The sequence below is a fragment of the Oncorhynchus nerka genome, linkage group LG13 (assembly GCF_034236695.1).
Source record: "Oncorhynchus nerka isolate Pitt River linkage group LG13, Oner_Uvic_2.0, whole genome shotgun sequence".
NCBI classification, from domain to species: Eukaryota; Metazoa; Chordata; class Actinopteri; order Salmoniformes; family Salmonidae; genus Oncorhynchus; species Oncorhynchus nerka.
The window spans coordinates 92,335,853-92,357,036 of NC_088408.1; the positions used below are offsets into that span (position 1 = coordinate 92,335,853).

Consider the following 21,184-nt stretch of genomic DNA (forward strand, 5'->3'; position numbering starts at 1 on the left):
TATAGCACCGTCCCAATCCCCTCCTCTATAGCACTCCCAGTCGCTCCTCTATAACACCGTCCCAGTCTCTCTCCTCTATAGCACCGTCCCAGTCTCTCTCCTCTATAGCACCGTCCCAGTCTCTCTCCTCTATAGCACCGTCCCAGTCTCTCCTCTATAGCACCGTCCCAGTCTCTCTCCTCTATAGCACCGTCCCAGTGTCTCTCTCTATAGCACCGTCTCTCCTCTTTATAGCACCGTCCCAGTCTCTCTCTTTATAGCACCGTCCCAGTCTCTCTCCTCTATAGCACCGTCCCAGTCTCTCTCCTCTATAGCACCGTCCCAGGCTCTCTCCTCTATACAGTGTCTCTCCTCTATAGCACCGTCCCAATCTCTCTCCTCTTTAGCAGCGTCCCAGTCTCTCTCCTCTATAGCACCGTCCCAATCTCTCTCCTCTATAGCACCGTCCCAGTCTCTCTCCTCTATAGCACCGTCCCAGTCTCTCCCTCTATAGCACCGTCCCAATCTCTCTCCTCTATAGCACCGTCCCAGTCTCTCTCCACTATAGCACTGTCCCAGTCTCTCTCCTCTATAGCACCGTCCCAGTCTCTCTCCTCTATAGCACAGTCCCAGGCTCTCTCCTCTATAGCACCGTCCCAGTGTCTCTCCTCTATAGCACCGTCCCAATCTCTCTCCTCTATAGCACCGTCCCAGTCTCGCTCCTCTATAACACCGTCCCAGTCTCTCTCCTCTATAGCACCGTCCCAGTCTCTCTCCTCTATAGCACCGTCCCAGTCTCTCTCCTCTATAGCACCGTCCCAGTCTCTCTCCTCTATAGCACCGTCCCAGTCTCTCTCCTCTATAGCACCGTCCCAGTGTCTCTCCTCTATAGCACCGTCCCAATCTCTCTCCTTTATAGCACCGTCCCAGTCTCTCTCCTTTGTACCTGTCAGTATAACACCGTCCCAATCTCTCTCCTCTATAGCACCGTCCCAGGCTCTCTCCTCTATAACACCGTCCCAGTCTCTCTCCTCTGTAGCACCGTCCCAGTCTCTCTCCTCTATAGCACCGTCCCAGTTTCTCTCCTTTGTACCTGTCAGTATAACACCGTCCCAATCTCTCTCCTCTATAGCACCGTCCCAGGCTCTCTCCTCTATAACACCGTCCCAGTCTCTCTCCTCTGTAGCACCGTCCCAGTTTCTCTCCTCTATAGCCCCATATAGTCTCTCTCCTCTGTAGCACTGTCCCAGTCTCTCTCCTCTATAGCAACGTCCCAGTTTCTCTCCTCTATAGCAAAGTCCCAGTCTCTCTCCTCTATAACACCGTCCCAGTCTCTCTCCTCTATAGCACCTTCCCAGTCTCTCTCCTTTGTACCTGTCAGTATAACACCGTCCCAATCTCTCTCCTCTATAGCACCGTCCCAGGCTCTCTCCTCTATAACACCGTCCCAGTCTCTCTCCTCTGTAGCACCGTCCCAGTTTCTCTCCTCTATAGCCCCATATAGTCTCTCTCCTCTATAACACCGTCCCAGTCTTTCTCCTCTGTAGCACCGTCCCAGTCTCTCTCCTCTATAGCACCTTCCCAGTCTCTCTCCTTTGTACCTGTCAGTATAACACCGTCCCAATCTCTCTCCTCTATAGCACCGTCCCAGGCTCTCTCCTCTATAACACCGTCCCAGTCTCTCTCCTCTGTAGCACCGTCCCAGTCTCTCTCCTCTATAGCACCGTCCCAGTTTGTCTCCTATATAGCACCGTCCCAGTCTCTCTCCTCTATAACACCGTCCCAGTCTCTCTCCTCTATAGCACCGTCCCAGTCTCTCTCCTCTATAGCAGCGTCCCAGTCTCTCTCCTCTATAGCACCGTCCCAGGCTCTCTCCTCTATAACACCGTCCCAGTCTCTCTCCTCTGTAGCACCGTCCCAGTCTCTCTCCTCTATAGCACCGTCCCAGTTTCTCTCCTCTATAGCACCGTCCCAATCTCTCTCCTCTATAACACCGTCCCAGGCTCTCTCCTCTATAACACCGTCCCAGTCTCTCTCCTCTATAGCAGCGTCCCAGTCTCTCTCCTTTGTACCTGTCAGTATAACACCGTCCCAATCTCTCTCCTCTATAACACCGTCCCAATCTCTCTCCTCTATAACACCGTCCCAGTCTCTCTCCTCTATAACACCGTCCCAGTCTCTCTCCTCTATAGCACCGTCCCAGTCTCTCTCCTCTATAGCACCATCCCAATCTCTCTCCTCTATAGCACCGTCCCAGTCTCTCTCCTCTATAGCAGCGTCCCAGTCTCTCTCCTCTATAGCACCGTCCCAGTCTCTCTCCTCTATAGCACCGTCCCAGTCTCTCTCCTCTATAGCACCGTCCCAGGCTCTCTCCTCTATAGCACCGTCCCAATCTCTCTCCTCTATAGCAGCGTCCCAGTCTCTCTCCTCTATAGCACCGTCCCAGTCTCTGTCCTCTATAGCAGCGTCCCAGTCTCTCTCCTCTGTAGCAGCGTCCCAGTCTCTCTCCTCTATAACACCGTCCCAGTTTCTCTCCTCTATAGCCCCGTATAGTCTCTCTCCTCTATAGCAGCGTCCCAGTCTCTCTCCTTTGTACCTGTCAGTATAACACCGTCCCAATCTCTCTCCTCTATAGCACCGTCCCAGGCTCTCTCCTCTATAACACCGTCCCAGTCTCTCTCCTCTGTAGCACCGTCCCAGTCTCTCTCCTCTATAGCACCGTCCCAGTTTCTCTCCTCTATAGCACCGTCCCAGTCTCTCTCCTCTATAACACCGTCCCAGTCTCTCTCCTCTATAGCACCGTCCCAGTCTCTCTCCTCTATAGCAGCGTCCCAGTCTCTCTCCTCTATAGCACCGTACCAGGCTCTCTCCTCTATAACACCGTCCCAGTCTCTCTCCTCTGTAGCACCGTCCCAGTCTCTCTCCTCTATAGCACCGTCCCAGTTTCTCTCCTCTATAGCACCGTCCCAATCTCTCTCCTCTATAGCACCGTCCCAATCTCTCTCCTCTATAGCAGCGTCCCAGTCTCTCTCCTCTATAGCACCGTCCCAGTCTCTCTCCTCTATAGCAGCGTCCCAGTCTCTCTCCTCTGTAGCAGCGTCCCAGTCTCTCTCCTCTATAACACTGTCCCAGTTTCTCTCCTCTATAGCCCCGTATAGTCTCTCTCCTCTATAGCAGCGTCCCAGTCTCTCTCCTTTGTACCTGTCAGTATAACACAGTCCCAATCTCTCTCCTCTATAGCACCGTCCCAGGCTCTCTCCTCTATAACACCGTCCCAGTCTCTCTCCTCTGTAGCACCGTCCCAGTCTCTCTCCTCTATAGCACCGTCCCAGGCTCTCTCCTCTATAACACCGTCCCAGTCTCTCTCCTCTATAACACCGTCCCAGTCTCTCTCCTCTATAGCACCGTACCAGGCTCTCTCCTCTATAACACCGTCCCAGTCTCTCTCCTCTGTAGCACCGTCCCAGTCTCTCTCCTCTATAGCACCGTCCCAGTTTCTCTCCTCTATAGCACCGTCCCAATCTCTCTCCTCTATAACACCGTCCCAGGCTCTCTCCTCTATAACACCGTCCCAGTCTCTCTCCTCTATAGCACCTTCCCAGTCTCTCTCCTCTATAGCACCGTCCCAGGCTCTCTCCTCTATAGCACCGTCCCAGTTTCTCTCCTATATAGCACCGTCCCAGTCTCTCTCCTCTATAACACCGTCCCAGTCTCTCTCCTCTATAGCATCGTCCCAGTCTCTCTCCTCTATAGCAGCGTCCCAGTCTCTCTCCTCTATAGCACCGTCCCAGGCTCTCTCCTCTATAACACCGTCCCAGTCTCTCTCCTCTGTAGCACCGTCCCAGTCTCTCTCCTCTATAGCACTCCCAGTTTCACCGTCCCAGTTTCTCTCCTCTATAGCACCGTCCCAATCTCTCTCCTCTCTAACACCGTCCCAGGCTCTCTCCTCTATAACACCGTCCCAGTCTCTCTCCTCTATAGCAGCGTCCCAGTCTCTCTCCTTTGTACCTGTCAGTATAACACCGTCCCAATCTCTCTCCTCTATAACACCGTCCCAATCTCTCTCCTCTATAACACCGTCCCAGTCTCTCTCCTCTATAACACCGTCCCAGTCTCTCTCCTCTATAGCACCGTCCCAGTCTCTCTCCTCTATAGCACCATCCCAATCTCTCTCCTCTATAGCACCGTCCCAGTCTCTCTCCTCTATAGCAGCGTCCCAGTCTCTCTCCTCTATAGCACCGTCCCAGTCTCTCTCCTCTATAGCACCGTCCCAGTCTCTCTCCTCTATAGCACCGTCCCAGGCTCTCTCCTCTATAGCACCGTCCCAATCTCTCTCCTCTATAGCAGCGTCCCAGTCTCTCTCCTCTATAGCACCGTCCCAGTCTCTGTCCTCTATAGCAGCGTCCCAGTCTCTCTCCTCTGTAGCAGCGTCCCAGTCTCTCTCCTCTATAACACCGTCCCAGTTTCTCTCCTCTATAGCCCCGTATAGTCTCTCTCCTCTATAGCAGCGTCCCAGTCTCTCTCCTTTGTACCTGTCAGTATAACACCGTCCCAATCTCTCTCCTCTATAGCACCGTCCCAGGCTCTCTCCTCTATAACACCGTCCCAGTCTCTCTCCTCTGTAGCACCGTCCCAGTCTCTCTCCTATATAGCACCGTCCCAGTTTCTCTCCTCTATAGCACCGTCCCAGTCTCTCTCCTCTATAACACCGTCCCAGTCTCTCTCCTCTATAGCACCGTCCCAGTCTCTCTCCTCTATAGCAGCGTCCCAGTCTCTCTCCTCTATAGCACCGTACCAGGCTCTCTCCTCTATAACACCGTCCCAGTCTCTCTCCTCTGTAGCACCGTCCCAGTCTCTCTCCTCTATAGCAGCGTCCCAGTCTCTCTCCTTTGTACCTGTCAGTATAACACCGTCCCAATCTCTCTCCTCTATAACACCGTCCCAATCTCTCTCCTCTATAACACCGTCCCAGTCTCTCTCCTCTATAACACCGCCCCAGTCTCTCTCCTCTATAGCACCGTCCCAGTCTCTCTCCTCTATAGCACCATCCCAATCTCTCTCCTCTATAGCACCGTCCCAGTCTCTCTCCTCTATAGCAGCGTCCCAGTCTCTCTCCTCTATAGCACCGTCCCAGTCTCTCTCCTCTATAGCACCGTCCCAGTCTCTCTCCTCTATAGCACCGTCCCAGGCTCTCTCCTCTATAGCGCCGTCCCAATCTCTCTCCTCTATAGCAGCGTCCCAGTCTCTCTCCTCTATAGCACCGTCCCAGTCTCTGTCCTCTATAGCAGCGTCCCAGTCTCTCTCCTCTGTAGCAGCGTCCCAGTCTCTCTCCTCTATAACACCGTCCCAGTTTCTCTCCTCTATAGCCCCGTATAGTCTCTCTCCTCTATAGCAGCGTACAGTCTCTCTCCTTTGTACCTGTCAGTATAACACCGTCCCAATCTCTCTCCTCTATAGCACCGTCCCAGGCTCTCTCCAATATAACACCGTCCCAGTCTCTCTCCTCTGTAGCACCGTCCCAGTCTCTCTCTCTCTCTCCTAGCACCGTCCCAGTTTCTCTCCTCTATAGCACCGTCCCAGTCTCTCTCCTCTATAACACCGTCCCAGTCTCTCTCCTCTATAGCACCGTCCCAGTCTCTCTCCTCTATAGCAGCGTCCCAGTCTCTCTCTCTATAGCACCGTACCAGGCTCTCTCCTCTATAACACCGTCCCCAGTCTCTCTCCTCTGTAGCACCGTCCCAGTCTCTCTCCTCTATAGCACCGTCCCAGTTTCTCTCCTCTATAGCACCGTCCCAATCTCTCTCCTCTATAACACCGTCCCAGGCTCTCTCCTCTATAACACCGTCCCAGTCTCTCTCCTCTATAGCACCTTCCCAGTCTCTCTCCTCTATAGCACCGTCCCAGGCTCTCTCCTCTATAGCACCGTCCCAATCTCTCTCCTCTATAGCAGCGTCCCAGTCTCTCTCCTCTATAGCACCGTCCCAGTCTCTCTCCTCTATAGCAGCGTCCCAGTCTCTCTCCTCTGTAGCAGCGTCCCAGTCTCTCTCCTCTATAACACTGTCCCAGTTTCTCTCCTCTATAGCCCCGTATAGTCTCTCTCCTCTATAGCAGCGTCCCAGTCTCTCTCCTTTGTACCTGTCAGTATAACACAGTCCCAATCTCTCTCCTCTATAGCACCGTCCCAGGCTCTCTCCTCTATAACACCGTCCCAGTCTCTCTCCTCTGTAGCACCGTCCCAGTCTCTCTCCTCTATAGCACCGTCCCAGGCTCTCTCCTCTATAACACTGTCCCAGTCTCTCTCCTCTATAACACCGTCCCAGTCTCACCGTCCCAGTCTCTCTCCTCTATAGCACCGTCCCAGGCTCTCTCCTCTATATAACACCGTCCCAGTCTCTCTCCTCTGTAGCACCGTCCCAGTCTCTCTCCTCTATAGCACCGTCCCAGTTTCTCTCCTCTATAGCACCGTCCCAGTCTCTCTATAGCACCTCTATAACACCGTCCCAGTCTCTCTCCTCTATAGCACCGTCCCAGTCTCTCTCCTCTATAGCAGCGTCCCAGTCTCTCTCCTCTATAGCACCGTACCAGGCTCTCTCCTCTATAACACCGTCCCAGTCTCTCTCCTCTGTAGCACCGTCCCAGTCTCTCTCCTCTATAGCACCGTCCCAGTTTCTCTCCTCTATAGCACCGTCCCAATCTCTCTCCCTCTATAACACCGTCCCAGGCTCTCTCCTCTATAACACCGTCCCAGTCTCTCTCCTCTATAGCACCTTCCCAGTCTCTCTCCTCTATAGCACCGTCCCAGGCTCTCTCCTCTATAGCACCGTCCCAATCTCTCTCCTCTATAGCAGCGTCCCCAGTCTCTCTCCTCTATAGCACCGTCCCAGTCTCTCTCCTCTATAGCAGCGTCCCAGTCTCTCTCCTCTGTAGCAGCAGCCGTCCCAGTCTCTCTCCTCTATAACACTGTCCCAGTTTCTCTCCTCTATAGCCCCGTATAGTCTCTCTCCTCTATAGCAGCGTCCCAGTCTCTCTCCTTTGTACCTGTCAGTATAACACAGTCCCAATCTCTCTCCTCTATAGCACCGTCCCAGGCTCTCTCCTCTATAACACCGTCCCAGTCTCTCTCCTCTGTAGCACCGTCCCAGTCTCTCTCCTCTATAGCACCGTCCCAGGCTCTCTCCTCTATAACACTGTCCCAGTCTCTCTCCTCTATAACACCGTCCCAGTCTCTCTCCTCTATAGCACCGTACCAGGCTCTCTCCTCTATAACACCGTCCCAGTCTCTCTCCTCTGTAGCACCGTCCCAGTCTCTCTCCTCTATAGCACCGTCCCAGTTTCTCTCCTCTATAGCACCGTCCCAATCTCTCTCCTCTATAACACCGTCCCAGGCTCTCTCCTCTATAACACCGTCCCAGTCTCTCTCCTCTATAGCACCTTCCCAGTCTCTCTCCTCTATAGCACCGTCCCAGGCTCTCTCCTCTATAGCACCGTCCCAATCTCTCTCCTCTATAGCAGCGTCCCAGTCTCTCTCCTCTATAGCACCGTCCCAGTCTCTCTCCTCTATAGCAGCGTCCCAGTCTCTCTCCTCTGTAGCAGCGTCCCAGTCTCTCTCCTCTATAACACTGTCCCAGTTTCTCTCCTCTATAGCCCCGTATAGTCTCTCTCCTCTATAGCAGCGTCCCAGTCTCTCTCCTTTGTACCTGTCAGTATAACACAGTCCCAATCTCTCTCCTCTATAGCACCGTCCCAGGCTCTCTCCTCTATAACACCGTCCCAGTCTCTCTCCTCTGTAGCACCGTCCCAGTCTCTCTCCTCTATAGCACCGTCCCAGTCTCTCTCCTCTATAGCACCGTCCCAGTCTCTCTCCTCTATAACACCGTGTCCCAGTCTCTCTCCTCTATAGCAGCGTCCCAGTCTCTCTCCTTTGTACCTGTCAGTATAACACCGTCCCAATCTCTCTCCTCTATAGCACCGTCCCAGTCTCTCTCCTCTGTAGCACCGTCCCAGTCTCTCTCCTCTATAGCACCGTCCCAGTTTCTCTCCTCTATAGCACCGTCCCAGTCTCTCTCCTCTATAACACCGTCCCAGTCTCTCTCCTCTATAGCACCGTCCCAGTCTCTCTCCTCTATAGCAGCGTCCCAGTCTCTCTCCTCTATAGCACCGTACCAGGCTCTCTCCTCTATAACACCGTCCCAGTCTCTCTCCTCTGTAGCACCGTCCCAGTCTCTCTCCTCTATAGCACAGTCCCAGTTTCTCTCCTCTATAGCACCGTCCCAATCTCTCTCCTCTATAACACCGTCCCAGGCTCTCTCCTCTATAACACCATCCCAGTCTCTCTCCTCTATAGCACCTTCCCAGTCTCTCTCCTTTGTACCTGTCAGTATAACACCGTCCCAATCTCTCTCCTCTATAACACCGTCCCAATCTCTCTCCTCTATAGCACCGTCCCAGTCTCTCTCCTCTATAGCACAGTCCCAGTTTCTCTCCTCTATAGCACCGTCCCAATCTCTCTCCTCTATAACACCGTCCCAGGCTCTCTCCTCTATAACACCATCCCAGTCTCTCTCCTCTATAGCACCTTCCCAGTCTCTCTCCTTTGTACCTGTCAGTATAACACCATCCCAATCTCTCTCCTCTATAACACCGTCCCAATCTCTCTCCTCTATAGCACCGTCCCAGTCTCTCTCCTCTATAACACCGTCCCAGTCTCTCTCCTCTATAGCACCGTCCCAGTCTCTCTCCTCTATAGCACCGTCCCAGGCTCTCTCCTCTATAGCACCGTCCCAGGCTCTCTCCTCTATAGCACCGTCCCAATCTCTCTCCTCTATAGCAGCGTCCCAATCTCTCTCCTCTATAACACCGTCCCAGTCTCTCTCCTCTATAGCACCTTCCCAGTCTCTCTCCTTTGTACCTGTCAGTATAACACCGTCCCAATCTCTCTCCTCTATAACACCGTCCCAATCTCTCTCCTCTATAGCACCGTCCCAGTCTCTCTCCTCTATAACACCGTCCCAGTCTCTCTCCTCTATAGCACCGTCCCAGTCTCTCTCCTCTATAGCACCGTCCCAATCTCTCTCCTCTATAGCACCGTCCCAGTCTCTCTCCTCTATAGCAGCGTCCCAGTCTCTCTCCTCTATAGCACCGTCCCAGTCTCTCTCCTCTATAGCACCGTCCCAGTCTCTCTCCTCTATAGCACCGTTCCAGGCTCTCTCCTCTATAGCACCGTCCCAATCTCTCTCCTCTATAGCAGCGTCCCAGTCTCTCTCCTCTATAGCACCGTCCCAGTCTCTCTCCTCTATAGCAGCGTCCCAGTCTCTCTCCTCTATAGCAGCGTCCCAGTCTCTCTCCTCTATAGCACCGTCCCAGTTTCTCTCCTCTATAGCCCCGTATAGTCTCTCTCCTCTATAACACCGTCCCAGTCTCTCTCCTCTGTAGCACCGTCCCAGTCTCTCTCCTCTATAACACCGTCCCAGTTTCTCTCCTCTATAGCCCCGTATAGTCTCTCTCCTCTATAACACCGTCCCAGTCTCTCTCCTCTATAGCACCTTCCCAGTCTCTCTCCTTTGTACCTGTCAGTATAACACCGTCCCAATCTCTCTCCTCTATAGCACCGTCCCAGGCTCTCTCCTCTATAGCACCGTCCCAGGCTCTCTCCTCTATAGCACCGTCCCAATCTCTCTCCTCTATAGCAGCGTCCCAATCTCTCTCCTCTATAACACCGTCCCAGTCTCTCTCCTCTATAGCACCTTCCCAGTCTCTCTCCTTTGTACCTGTCAGTATAACACCGTCCCAATCTCTCTCCTCTATAACACCGTCCCAATCTCTCTCCTCTATAGCACCGTCCCAGTCTCTCTCCTCTATAACACCGTCCCAGTCTCTCTCCTCTATAGCACCGTCCCAGTCTCTCTCCTCTATAGCACCGTCCCAATCTCTCTCCTCTATAGCACCGTCCCAGTCTCTCTCCTCTATAGCAGCGTCCCAGTCTCTCTCCTCTATAGCACCGTCCCAGTCTCTCTCCTCTATAGCACCGTCCCAGTCTCTCTCCTCTATAGCACCGTTCCAGGCTCTCTCCTCTATAGCACCGTCCCAATCTCTCTCCTCTATAGCAGCGTCCCAGTCTCTCTCCTCTATAGCACCGTCCCAGTCTCTCTCCTCTATAGCAGCGTCCCAGTCTCTCTCCTCTATAGCAGCGTCCCAGTCTCTCTCCTCTATAGCACCGTCCCAGTTTCTCTCCTCTATAGCCCCGTATAGTCTCTCTCCTCTATAACACCGTCCCAGTCTCTCTCCTCTGTAGCACCGTCCCAGTCTCTCTCCTCTATAACACCGTCCCAGTTTCTCTCCTCTATAGCCCCGTATAGTCTCTCTCCTCTATAACACCGTCCCAGTCTCTCTCCTCTATAGCACCTTCCCAGTCTCTCTCCTTTGTACCTGTCAGTATAACACCGTCCCAATCTCTCTCCTCTATAGCACCGTCCCAGGCTCTCTCCTCTATAACACCGTCCCAGTCTCTCTCCTCTGTAGCACCGTCCCAGTCTCTCTCCTCTATAGCACCGTCCCAGTTTCTCTCCTCTATAGCACCGTCCCAGTCTCTCTCCTCTATAACACCGTCCCAGTCTCTCTCCTCTATAGCACCTTCCCAGTCTCTCTCCTTTGTACCTGTCAGTATAACACCGTCCCATTCTCTCTCCTCTATAGCACCGTCCCAGGCTCTCTCCTCTATAACACCGTCCCAGTCTCTCTCCTCTATAACACCGTCCCAGTCTCTCTCCTCTATAGCACCGTCCCAGTCTCTCTCCTCTATAGCAGCGTCCCAGTCTCTCTCCTCTATAGCACCGTCCCAGTCTCTCTCCTCTATAGCACCGTCCCAGTCTCTCTCCTCTATAGCACCGTCCCAGTCTCTCTCCTCTATAGCACCGTCCCAGTCTCTCTCCTCTATAGCAGCGTCCCAGTCTCTCTCCTCTATAACACCGTCCCAGTCTCTCTCCTCTGTAGCACCGTCCCAGTCTCTCTCCTCTATAGCACCGTCCCAGTTTCTCTCCTCTATAGCACCGTCCCAGTCTCTCTCCTCTATAACACCGTCCCAGTCTCTCTCCTCTATAGCACCTTCCCAGTCTCTCTCCTTTGTACCTGTCAGTATAACACCGTCCCAATCTCTCTCCTCTATAGCACCGTCCCAGGCTCTCTCCTCTATAACACCGTCCCAGTCTCTCTCCTCTATAGCACCGTCCCAGTCTCTCTCCTCTATAGCAGCGTCCCAGTCTCTCTCCTCTATAGCACCGTCCCAGTCTCTCTCCTCTATAGCACCGTCCCAGTCTCTCTCCTCTATAGCACCGTCCCAGTCTCTCTCCTCTATAGCACCGTCCCAGTCTCTCTCCTCTATAGCACCGTCCCAGTCTCTCTCCTCTATAGCAGCGTCCCAGTCTCTCTCCTCTATAGCACCGTCCCAGTCTCTCTCCTCTATAGCACCGTCCCAGTCTCTCTCCTCTATAGCACCATCCCAGTTTCTCTCCTCTATAGCCCCGTATAGTCTCTCTCCTCTATAACACCGTCCCAGTCTCTCTCCTCTATAGCACCTTCCCAGTCTCTCTCCTTTGTACCTGTCAGTATAACACCGTCCCAATCTCTCTCCTCTATAGCACCGTCCCAATCTCTCTCCTCTATAGCACCGTCCCAGGCTCTCTCCTCTATAACACCGTCCCAGTCTCTCTCCTCTATAACACCGTCCCAGTCTCTCTCCTCTATAGCACCGTCCCAGTCTCTCTCCTCTATAGCACCTTCCCAGTCTCTCTCCTCTATAGCACCGTCCCAGTCTCTCTCCTCTATAGCAGCGTCCCAGTCTCTCTCCTCTATAGCACCGTCCCAGTCTCTCTCCTCTATAGCACCGTCCCAGTCTCTCTCCTCTATAGCACCGTCCCAGTCTCTCTCCTCTATAGCACCGTCCCAGTCTCTCTCCTCTATAGCACCGTCCCAGTCTCTCTCCTCTATAGCACCGTCCCAGTCTCTCTCCTCTATAGCAGCGTCCCAGTCTCTCTCCTCTATAGCACCGTCCCAGTCTCTCTCCTCTATAGCACCGTCCCAGTCTCTCTCCTCTATAGCACCGTCCCAGTCTCTCTCCTCTATAGCACCGTCCCAGTCTCTCTGTAGCTCTTTCTCTCTCTGTAGCTCGCTCTCTCTCTATGTAGCCCTCTCTCTCTATGTAGCCCTCTCTCTCTCTGTAGCTCTTTCTCTCTCTGTAGCCCTCTCTCTCTCTCTCTGTAGCTCTCCCTCTCTCTGTAGCTCTGGCTCTCTCTGTGGCTCTCTCTCTCTGTAGCTCTCTCTCTCTGTAGCTCTCTCTCACTGTAGCTCTCTTTCACTGTAGCTCTCTATCTATATAGATCTGTCTGTATAGCTCTCCCTCTCAACTCTCTAGTTCGCTTTGTAGCTCTCTCTATATAGCTCTCTCTGTAGCTCTCTGTAGCTCTCTCTTTCTCTCTCTATCTATAGAGCTCTCTGTCTCTCTCTTTAACTTTCTAGTTCACTCTGTAGCTCTCTCTCTCTGTAGTTCTCTCTCTGTAGCTCTCTCTGTTTCTCGCTCTCTCTTTGTAGCTCTCTCTCTGTAGCTCTCTATGTGTGTAGCTCTCTCTCTCTTTCTCTCTCTCTGTAGCTCTCTCTCTCCCTCTGTAGCCCTCTCTCTCCCTCTGTACCTCTCTCCCCCTCTATGTATCTCACTCTATCTTGCACACAAAGTCTGCAGTGTTTTTTAAAGGATTGACATTAGAAACTAATTTCTGGAGGAACCCCTCTCCCACAGGGGAAGTGAGCCCTGAAGTGAGCCCTGTTCAAAGTGTGTTTGAAGGAGAGAGAGGAGATGATACAGAGACGAGACAGAAGAGCCCTCACTTTAGAAGTCAAAACATTGCAGTGTGTGTGGAGGAGAGAGAGAGAGAGAGAGAGAGAGAGAGAGAGAGAGAGAGAGAGAGAGAGATAATGCAACACTCACAGTTTTCCTTTCCTCTGCTTTTCCCTCTCCTTCCCATATAGCATTCCATTCCTCCTCTACGTCTGCCTCAATTGATATAGAGTCTAATTTCTACAAGGCTAACTACATGTGCAAATTCAGCAGTTTGCTAGGTATGCCTGGCAGCACGATAAAGACCAGTTCTGTGACTCAAAGAACACTGGCGGTGAGGGTTTGTGTGGAGTTTTCCTGCACTGCCTCCACCTGCTGTGTTTACACTAGGGGGTGAATTGGGTCATTAACTGTGTCAAGTGCATTCTCACATCTTGTTTGAAGTCTCCGATATTGTTTTTCAGAGCCTTCTATCTGAATAAATAGAAGCTTCTAGAACACTCAGATAGACTCCAGAACGGTCTGTGGTCTGAGCTGAAGTGTTTTCATACATCACTCGTTGCAGTTACATTCACTCTCAGGTAGATGATCTCAGGATGACAAAAACATGCCAGAACACCTGAGTCGAGTTTCATTGTGGCATTTAGTCCACGACCCCAACCTGTAAACCCAAAGGTCAAATATTATGTTGTTTATTTAACCCTGTAGAGGAAGCAAGCAGGCTCCTTACCTTGACACACATAACAGTAAGCAAGACGGAAGGAAGGAAGGAGAAGAGGAAGAGATTAAAATAAAGAGAAAGAGAAAGAGTCAAACTGGTAAAAACTTCTTAAGGCTAGGGGGAGGTATTTTCACGTCCAGATGAAAAGTATTCCCAAAGTAAACTGCCTGCTACTCAGGCCTAGAAGCTAGGATATGCATATTATAAGTAGATTTGGATAGAAAACACGCTGAAGTTTCTGAAATTGTTTGAATGATGTCTGTGAGTATAACAGAACTTATTTGGCAGGTGAAACTCCGAGGACAAACCATCCAGGGGGAGGTCACTCTCTTTTCAATGGGTTTTCAATGGGAATCTAGAATTCTAAGGCAGTTGCTTGCAGTTCCTATCGCTTCCACTAGATGTCAACAGTCTTTAGAAATTGGTTGATGTTTTTCCTTTGAGAAATGAAGAAGTAGCGCTATTCAGAACGAGGGTCGAGTGAAGTGTACTGTTTGATAGAGGCGCGTGACTTGAAAAGCTCGCTCCACTTTGTTTTCCTCCGGTATTGAACACAGTTTATCCCGTCTTAAATTTTATCAATTATTTACGTTAAAAAATACTTAAAGTTGTATTAGGAAAGTTGTTTGAAATGTTTGGACAAAGATTACAGGTAACTTATGAGATATTTTGTAGTCATGTTGCGCGAGTTGGAACCGGTGGTTTTCTGGATCAAACACTCCAAATAAATGGATATTTTGGCTATATAACAACGGAATTAATCGAACAAAAGGACCATTTGTGATGTTTATGGGACATATTGGAGTGCCAACAGAAGAAGCTCGTCAAAGGTAAGGCATGAATTATATCTTTACTTCTGAGTTTCGTGTCGCGCCTGGCGGGTTGAATTGTGATCGTCTGTCTTTGTTTGATGGGGTGCTGTCGTCAGATAATAGCATGGTTTGCTTTCGCCGTAAAGCCTTTTTGAAATCTCACACGTTTTCTGGATTAACAACAAGTGTAGCTTTAATTTGGTGAATTGCATGTGTGATTTCATGAAAGTATGGAGGATGGAGACTTCACATGAAGACAGCTGGAGGATAGAGACTTCACATGAAGACAGCTGGAGGATGGAGACTTCACATGAAGACAGCTGGAGGATGGAGACTTCACATGAAGACAGCTGGAGGATAGAGACTTCACATGAAGACAGCTGGAGGATAGAGACTTCACATGAAGACAGCTGGAGGATGGAGACTTCACATGAAGACAGCTGGAGGATGGAGACAGCTGGAGGATAGAGACTGGAGGATCAGATGAAGACAGCTGGAGGATAGAGACTTCACATGAAGACAGCTGGAGGAAGGAGACTTCACATGAAGACAGCTGGAGGATGGAGGCTTCACATGAAGACAGCTGGAGGATAGAGACTTCACATGAAGACAGCTGGAGGATAGAGACTTCACATGAAGACAGCTGGAGGAAGGAGACTTCACATGAAGACAGCTGGAGGAAGGAGACTTCACATGAAGACAGCTGGAGGATGGAGACTTCACATGAAGACAGCTGGAGGATAGAGACTTCACATGAAGACAGCTGGAGGATGGAGACTTCACATGAAGACAGCTGGAGGATGGAGACTTCACATGAAGACAGCTGGAGGAAGGAGACTTCACATGAAGACAGCTGGAGGATGGAGGCTTCACATGAAGACAGCTGGAGGATAGAGACTTCACATGAAGACAGCTGGAGGATGGAGACTTCACATGAAGACAGCTGAACTCTGAGGAAGGTTTTAGGCCTAGTACCCAAACAAGTTCGTTTTTCATAATAAGAAGAAACATTTCAGTGAACTTCCCTCCAAAGAGGCTGAATGAATTGTGGATTCTGTGTCTAGTCTAGGATAGTAGATCTAATCTAGAGAGGCAGGCAGGCCCGTATGAAGTATCAATATTTGATCAGAGTCTTAAGAGGGGAAGAGAAGACGACTGGAGTCCCACAGCACCGCTACAAACCAACCCAGGCCTGACGGTACCAGCTCTATCCTTACACTAGACTTCTATGCCATTCTTATGAATTGTGGTGGACTCAAAGACAACTATATAAGCAAACTATTGTCCATCTCTTTTTATACCAATTCAAGCATGACATCTAAAATGTCATTACAGGTAGTTGATTGTAGTTCCCAATAATTTCACTTTTACAGTTGAAGCCCCAACCTAGCATCTTCTACAGTGTTAACCATGCATCATAGAAAAATAGAGAAAAGAGGAGATGAGGGGAACAAGGGAGGAAACTAGAGCTGTTCGAAAAGAGGGAGATGAGGGTGGAATTGAAGAGGTGTGGAATGGTTGGCTAATAGAGTTACAGGAGGTCATAAAGAGAAAGAGACCAGAGAGAACAGAGAGAACAGAGACACCAGAGAGAACAGAGACCAGAGAGACCAGAGACACCAGAGAGACCAGAGAGAAGAGAGAACAGAGAGAAGAGAGACCAGAGAGAAGAGAGACCAGAGAGAATAGAGACCAGAGAGAAGAGAGACCAGAGAGAACAGAGAGAAGAGACCAGAGAGACCAGAGAGAAGAGAGACCAGAGAGAAGAGAGACCAGAGAGAATAGAGACCAGAGAGAAGAGAGACCAGAGAGAACAGAGAGAAGAGAGACCAGAGACCAGAGAGAACAGAGACCAGAAAAAAGAGAGAACAGAGACCAGAGAGAAGAGAGACCAGAGAGAAGAGAGACCATAGAGAAGAGAGAACAGAGAGAACAGAGACCAGAGAAAAGAGAGACCAGAGAGAAGAGATAACAGAGGGAAGAGAGAACAGAGAGAAGAGAGACCAGAGAGAAGAGAGACCAGAGAGAAAGAGAACAGAGAAGAGAGACCAGAGAGAAAGAGAACAGAGAGAAGAGAGAGAAGAGAGACCAGAGAGAAGAGAGACCAGAGAGAAAGAGAACAGAGGAGACCAGAGAGAAAGAGAACAGAGAGAACAGAGAAAACAGAGAGACCAGAGAGAACAGAGAGAAAGAGAACAGAGAGAAGAGAGACCAGAGAGAACAGAGAGAAAGAGAACAGAGAGAAGAGAGACCAGAGAGAACAGAGAGAAGAGAGACCAGAGATAACAGAGAGAAGAGAGACTAGAGAGAATAGAGAGAAGAGAGACCAGAGAGAACAGAGAGAAGAGAGACCAGAGAGAACAGAGAACAGAGAGACCAGAGAGAAGAGAGACCAGAGAGAACAGAGAGTAGAGAGAACAGAGAGAAGAGGGAACAGAGAGAAGAGGGAACAGAGAGGAGAGAAGAGAGGCCAGAGAGAACAGAGAACAGAGAGAAAGAGAACAGAGAGAAAGAGAACAGAGAGAACAGAGACTAGAGAGAACAGAGAGAAGAGAGACCAGAGAGAACAGAGAGAAGAGATTCCAGAGAGAACAGAGAGAAGAGAGACCAGAGAGAAGAGGGAACAGAGAGAAGCGGGAACAGAGAGAAGAGGGAACAGAGAGAAGAGAGAGAAGAGAGACCAGAGAGAAGAGAGAACAGAGAGAAGAGAGACCAGAGAGAAGAGAGACCAGAGAGAACAGAGAGAAGAGAGACCAGCGAGAATAGAGACCAGAGAGAAAGAGAACAGAGAAGAGAGACCGGAGAAAAAAGAGAGAATAGAGACCAGAGAGAAAGAGAACAGAGAATAGAGACCAGAGATAAAGAGAAAAGAGAGAAGAGAGACCAGAAAGAACAGAGAGAAGAGAGACCTGAGACAACAGAGAGAAAGAGACCAGAGAGAAGAGAAACCAGAGAGAAGAGAGACCAAAGAAAACAGAGAGAACAGCGATAAAAGATAACAGAGACCAGAGAGAACAGAGAGAAAGAGAACAGAGAGAAGAGAAACCAGAGAGAACAGAGATAAAGAGAACAGAGAGAAAGAGAAGAAGAGAGAGAAGAGAGAACAGAGAGAAGAGAGAACAGAAAGGAGAGACCAGAGAGAACAGAGAGAAGAGAGACCAGAGAGAACAGAGAGAAGAGAGACCAGCGAGAAGAGAACAGAGAGAAGAGAGAACAGAGAGAACAGAGAGAATAGAGACCAGAGAGAAAGAGAACAGAGAGAAGAGAGACCAGAGAGAACAGAGAGAAAGAGAACAGAGAGAAAGAGAACAGAGAGAAGAGAGACCAGAGACTAGAGAGAACAGAGAGAAAAGAGAGAAGAGAACAGAGAGAAGAGAGAACAGAGAGAACAGAGAGAAGAGAGACCAGAGAGAACAGAGAGAAGAGAGACCAGCGAGAAGAGAACAGAGAGAAGAGAGAACAGAGAGAACAGAGAGAATAGAGACCAGAGAGAAAGAGAACAGAGAGAAGAGAGACCAGAGAGAACAGAGAGAAAGAGAACAGAGAGAAAGAGAACAGAGAGAAAGAGACCAGAGAGAAGAGAGACCAGAGAGAACAGAGAGAAAGAGAACAGAGAGAAGAGAGAGAACAGAGAGAAGAGAGACCAGCGAGAAGAGAACAGAGAGAAGAGAGAACAGAGAGAACAGAGATAATAGAGACCAGAGAGAAAGAGAACAGAGAGAAGAGAGACCAGCGAGAAGAGAACAGAGAGAAGAGAGAACAGAGAGAACAGAGATAATAGAGACCAGAGAGAAAGAGAACAGAGAAGAGACCAGAGAGAAAGAGAACAGAGAGAAGAGAGACCAGAGAGAAGAGAGACCAAAGAAAACAGAGATCAGAGAGAACAGAGAGAACAGAGAGAAAGAGAGAAGAGAGACCAGAGACAACAGAGAGAAAGAGAACAGAGAGAAGAGAGAAGAGAGACCAGAGAGAACAGAGAGAAAGAGAACAGAGAGAAAGAGAACAGAGAGAAGAGAGACCAGAGACAACAGAGAGAAAGAGACCAGAGAGAATAGAGACCAGAGAGAAGAGAGACCAAAGAAAACAGAGAGAATAGAGATAAAAGATAACAGAGACCAGCGAGAACAGAGAGAAGAGAGAGAAAGAGAACAGAGAGAAGAGAGACCAGCGAGAACAGAGAGAAAGAGAACAGAGAGAAGAGAGACCAGAGAGAACAGAGAGAAGAGACCAGAGAGAACAGAGAGAAGAGAGAACAGAGAGAAGAGAGACCAGCGAGTACAGAGAGAAGAGACACCAGAGAGAACAGAGAGAAGAGAGACCAGAGACTAGAGAGAAGAGAGAGAAGAGAGACCAGAGAGAACAGAGAGACCAGAGACTAGAGAGAAGAGAGAGAAGAGAGACCAGAGAGAACAGAGACTAGAGAGAAGAGAGAGAAGAGAGACCAAAGAGACCAGAGAAAACAGAGAGAAGAGACACCAGAGAGAACAGAGAGAAGAGAGACCAGAGAGAAGAGAGAGAAGAGAGACCAGAGAGAACAGAGAGAATAGAGTCCAGAGAGAACAGAGAGACCAGAGACTAGAGAGAAGAGAGAGAAGAGAGACCAGAGAGAACAGAGAGAACAGAGAGAAAAGAGAGAAGAAAGACCAGAGAGACCAGAGAGACCAGAGAGAACAGAGAGAAAAGAGAGAAGAAAGACCAGAGAGACCAGAGAGAAGAGAGAACAGAGAGAAGAAAGACCAGAGAGACCAGAGAGAAGAGAGACCAGAGACCAGAGAGACCAGAGAGAACAGAGAGAAGAGAGACCAGAGAGAAGAGAGAACAGAGAGAAGAGAGAATAGAGAGACCAGAGAGAAAAGAGACCAGAGAAAAGAGAGACCTGAGAGAACAGAGAACAGAGAGAAGAGAGACCAGAGAGAGAAATAGGACAAAGACAAGGTTTAGTTGGGTCAGCCATGCTCCACTGTGCTGTTCTGCGCTGTGAAGGAACTGAGAGATGGAGAGCAGTAAAAGGAGGAGGAGGCAGGTGACGGAACCGCAGCCGCCCAATCAGAGTGGAGAGAGGGAGGCCAGGTGGCCAATGAGGTGTGGCGATGGAATAGCGCTGGGTCAATGAGCGATGGAGGTGGCATGCTCCGCGCATCCATGCTAGGTGGAGGGAGGGAGAGACGGAGGAGAGAGGAAGGGAGGATAGGGAGGAGAGGTAGAGGTGAGAAAGAGGGAGGAGGGAGGGGGGTGCCGCCCCAGGTGTGCCAGTCTACCTTGTTCCACCAGCCCACCGGTGGTGCCCGCTGCTGCGGCTGCTGCTGCTGCTGCTGCTGCACTGACACTGATTGGAGCGGTGGCGGAACGAGCGCCCACTGTTAGTGTCCCACATACCCACAGTAACCAGAGAAAGAGGGAGGAGGGGGGTGGAATAGTAGAGGGGAAGGGCAGAGGAGAGATGGAGGTTGGGGAGATAGAGGGAAGGAGGAAGAGGAGAGATGGAGGTTTGGGAGATAGAGAGAAGGAGGAAGAGGAGAGATGGAGGTTGGGGAGATAGAGGGAAGGAGGAAGAGGAGAGATGGGGGTTTGGGAGATAGAGAGAAGGAGGAAGAGGAGAAATGGAGGTTGGGGAGATAGAGGGAAGGAGGAAGAGGAGAGATGGGAGGTTGGGGAGATAGAGAGAAGGAGGAAGAGGGAGGTTGGGGAGATGGAAGGAGGTTTGGGGGAGATAAGGGGAAGGGAGGAAGAGGAGGAGATGGGAGGTTGGGGAGATAGGAAGAGGGAGATGGAGGTTGGGGAGGAGGAAGAGGGAAGGAGAGATGGGAGGTTGGGGAGATAGGAGAGGAGGGAGGTTAAGAGATAGAGGAGATGGGAGGTTGGGGGATAGAGAGAAGGAGGAAGAGGAGAGATGGAGGTTGGGGGAGATAAGAGGAAGAGAAGATGGGAGGTTGGGGGAGAAGAGAGAAGGAGGAGGAGGAGAGATGGGAGGTTGGGGGATAGAGGGAAGGAGGAAGAGGGGAGATGGAGGTTGGGGAGATAGAGGGAAGGAGGAAAAAGAGAGATGGGAGGTTGGGGGATAGAGGGAAGGAGGAAGAGGAGAGATGGGAGGTTGGGGAGATAGAGGGAAGGAGGAAGAGGGCAGAGAAGAAAGGAAGAGAAGGAAACAGATATGGCTCATTAGTCCAAAAGAGACAATTAATAACACACAGAGAAACACAATCCAACACAATATCACAAAGAACATTACACGTTCTACAAATGTAGGTTCTGTTCTTCCACACACATCCTCATTGACCCAATACCCAACTGGAACAGTTCATGAGGGTTAGAAGGAGATGTCTTCCCCGAGCCATATCTGTTAACTTCTCTTCCTTTATTTTCTGCCCTCTACCTCCTTCTCTCTATCCCCCAACCCCTGTCTCTCCTCTACCTCCTTCTCTCTATCCCCCAACCTCCGTCTCTCCTCTACCTCCTTCTCTCTATCCCCCAACCTCTGTCTCCTCTTCCTCCTTCTCTCTATCCCCCCCAACCTCCGTCTCTCCTCTACCTCCTTCTCCTCTATCCCCCCAACCTCTGTCTCTCCTCTTCCTCCTTCTCTCTATCCCCCAACCTCCGTCTCTCCTCTACCTCCTTCTCTCTCTATCCCCCAACCTCTGTCTCTCCTCTTCCTCCTTCTCTCCCCAACCTCTATCCCCCAACCTCTGTCTCTCCTCTTCCTCCTTCTCTCTATCCCCCAACCTCCGTCTCTCCTCTACCTCCTTCTCTCTATCCCCCAACCTCCGTCTCTTCTCTCTCATCTCTGCTTTTCACACACATCTCCCTCTCTCATCCCTTCCTCTCATCCATCGTTCTCCTGTCTCGCTC

At 50.6% G+C, this 21,184-nt stretch overlaps 1 protein-coding gene across 12 annotated transcripts in view; it reads right to left on the minus strand.

Moving 5' to 3' along the window:
- Positions 1-21,184, minus strand: part of LOC115121963 (calcium/calmodulin-dependent protein kinase type II subunit beta-like) — a 150,917-nt gene that overhangs the window by 50,178 nt on the left and 79,555 nt on the right. For 7 of the 12 annotated variants that reach the window (XM_065026829.1, XM_065026838.1, XM_065026834.1 and 4 more), the window contains exon 13: positions 19,597-19,695. The exons of the other annotated variants lie outside the window; for them this stretch is intronic. In XM_065026829.1, the coding sequence (XP_064882901.1) occupies positions 19,597-19,695 (99 nt within the window). The remainder of the gene's footprint in view (positions 1-19,596; positions 19,696-21,184) is intronic. 12 annotated transcript variants of the gene reach the window in all.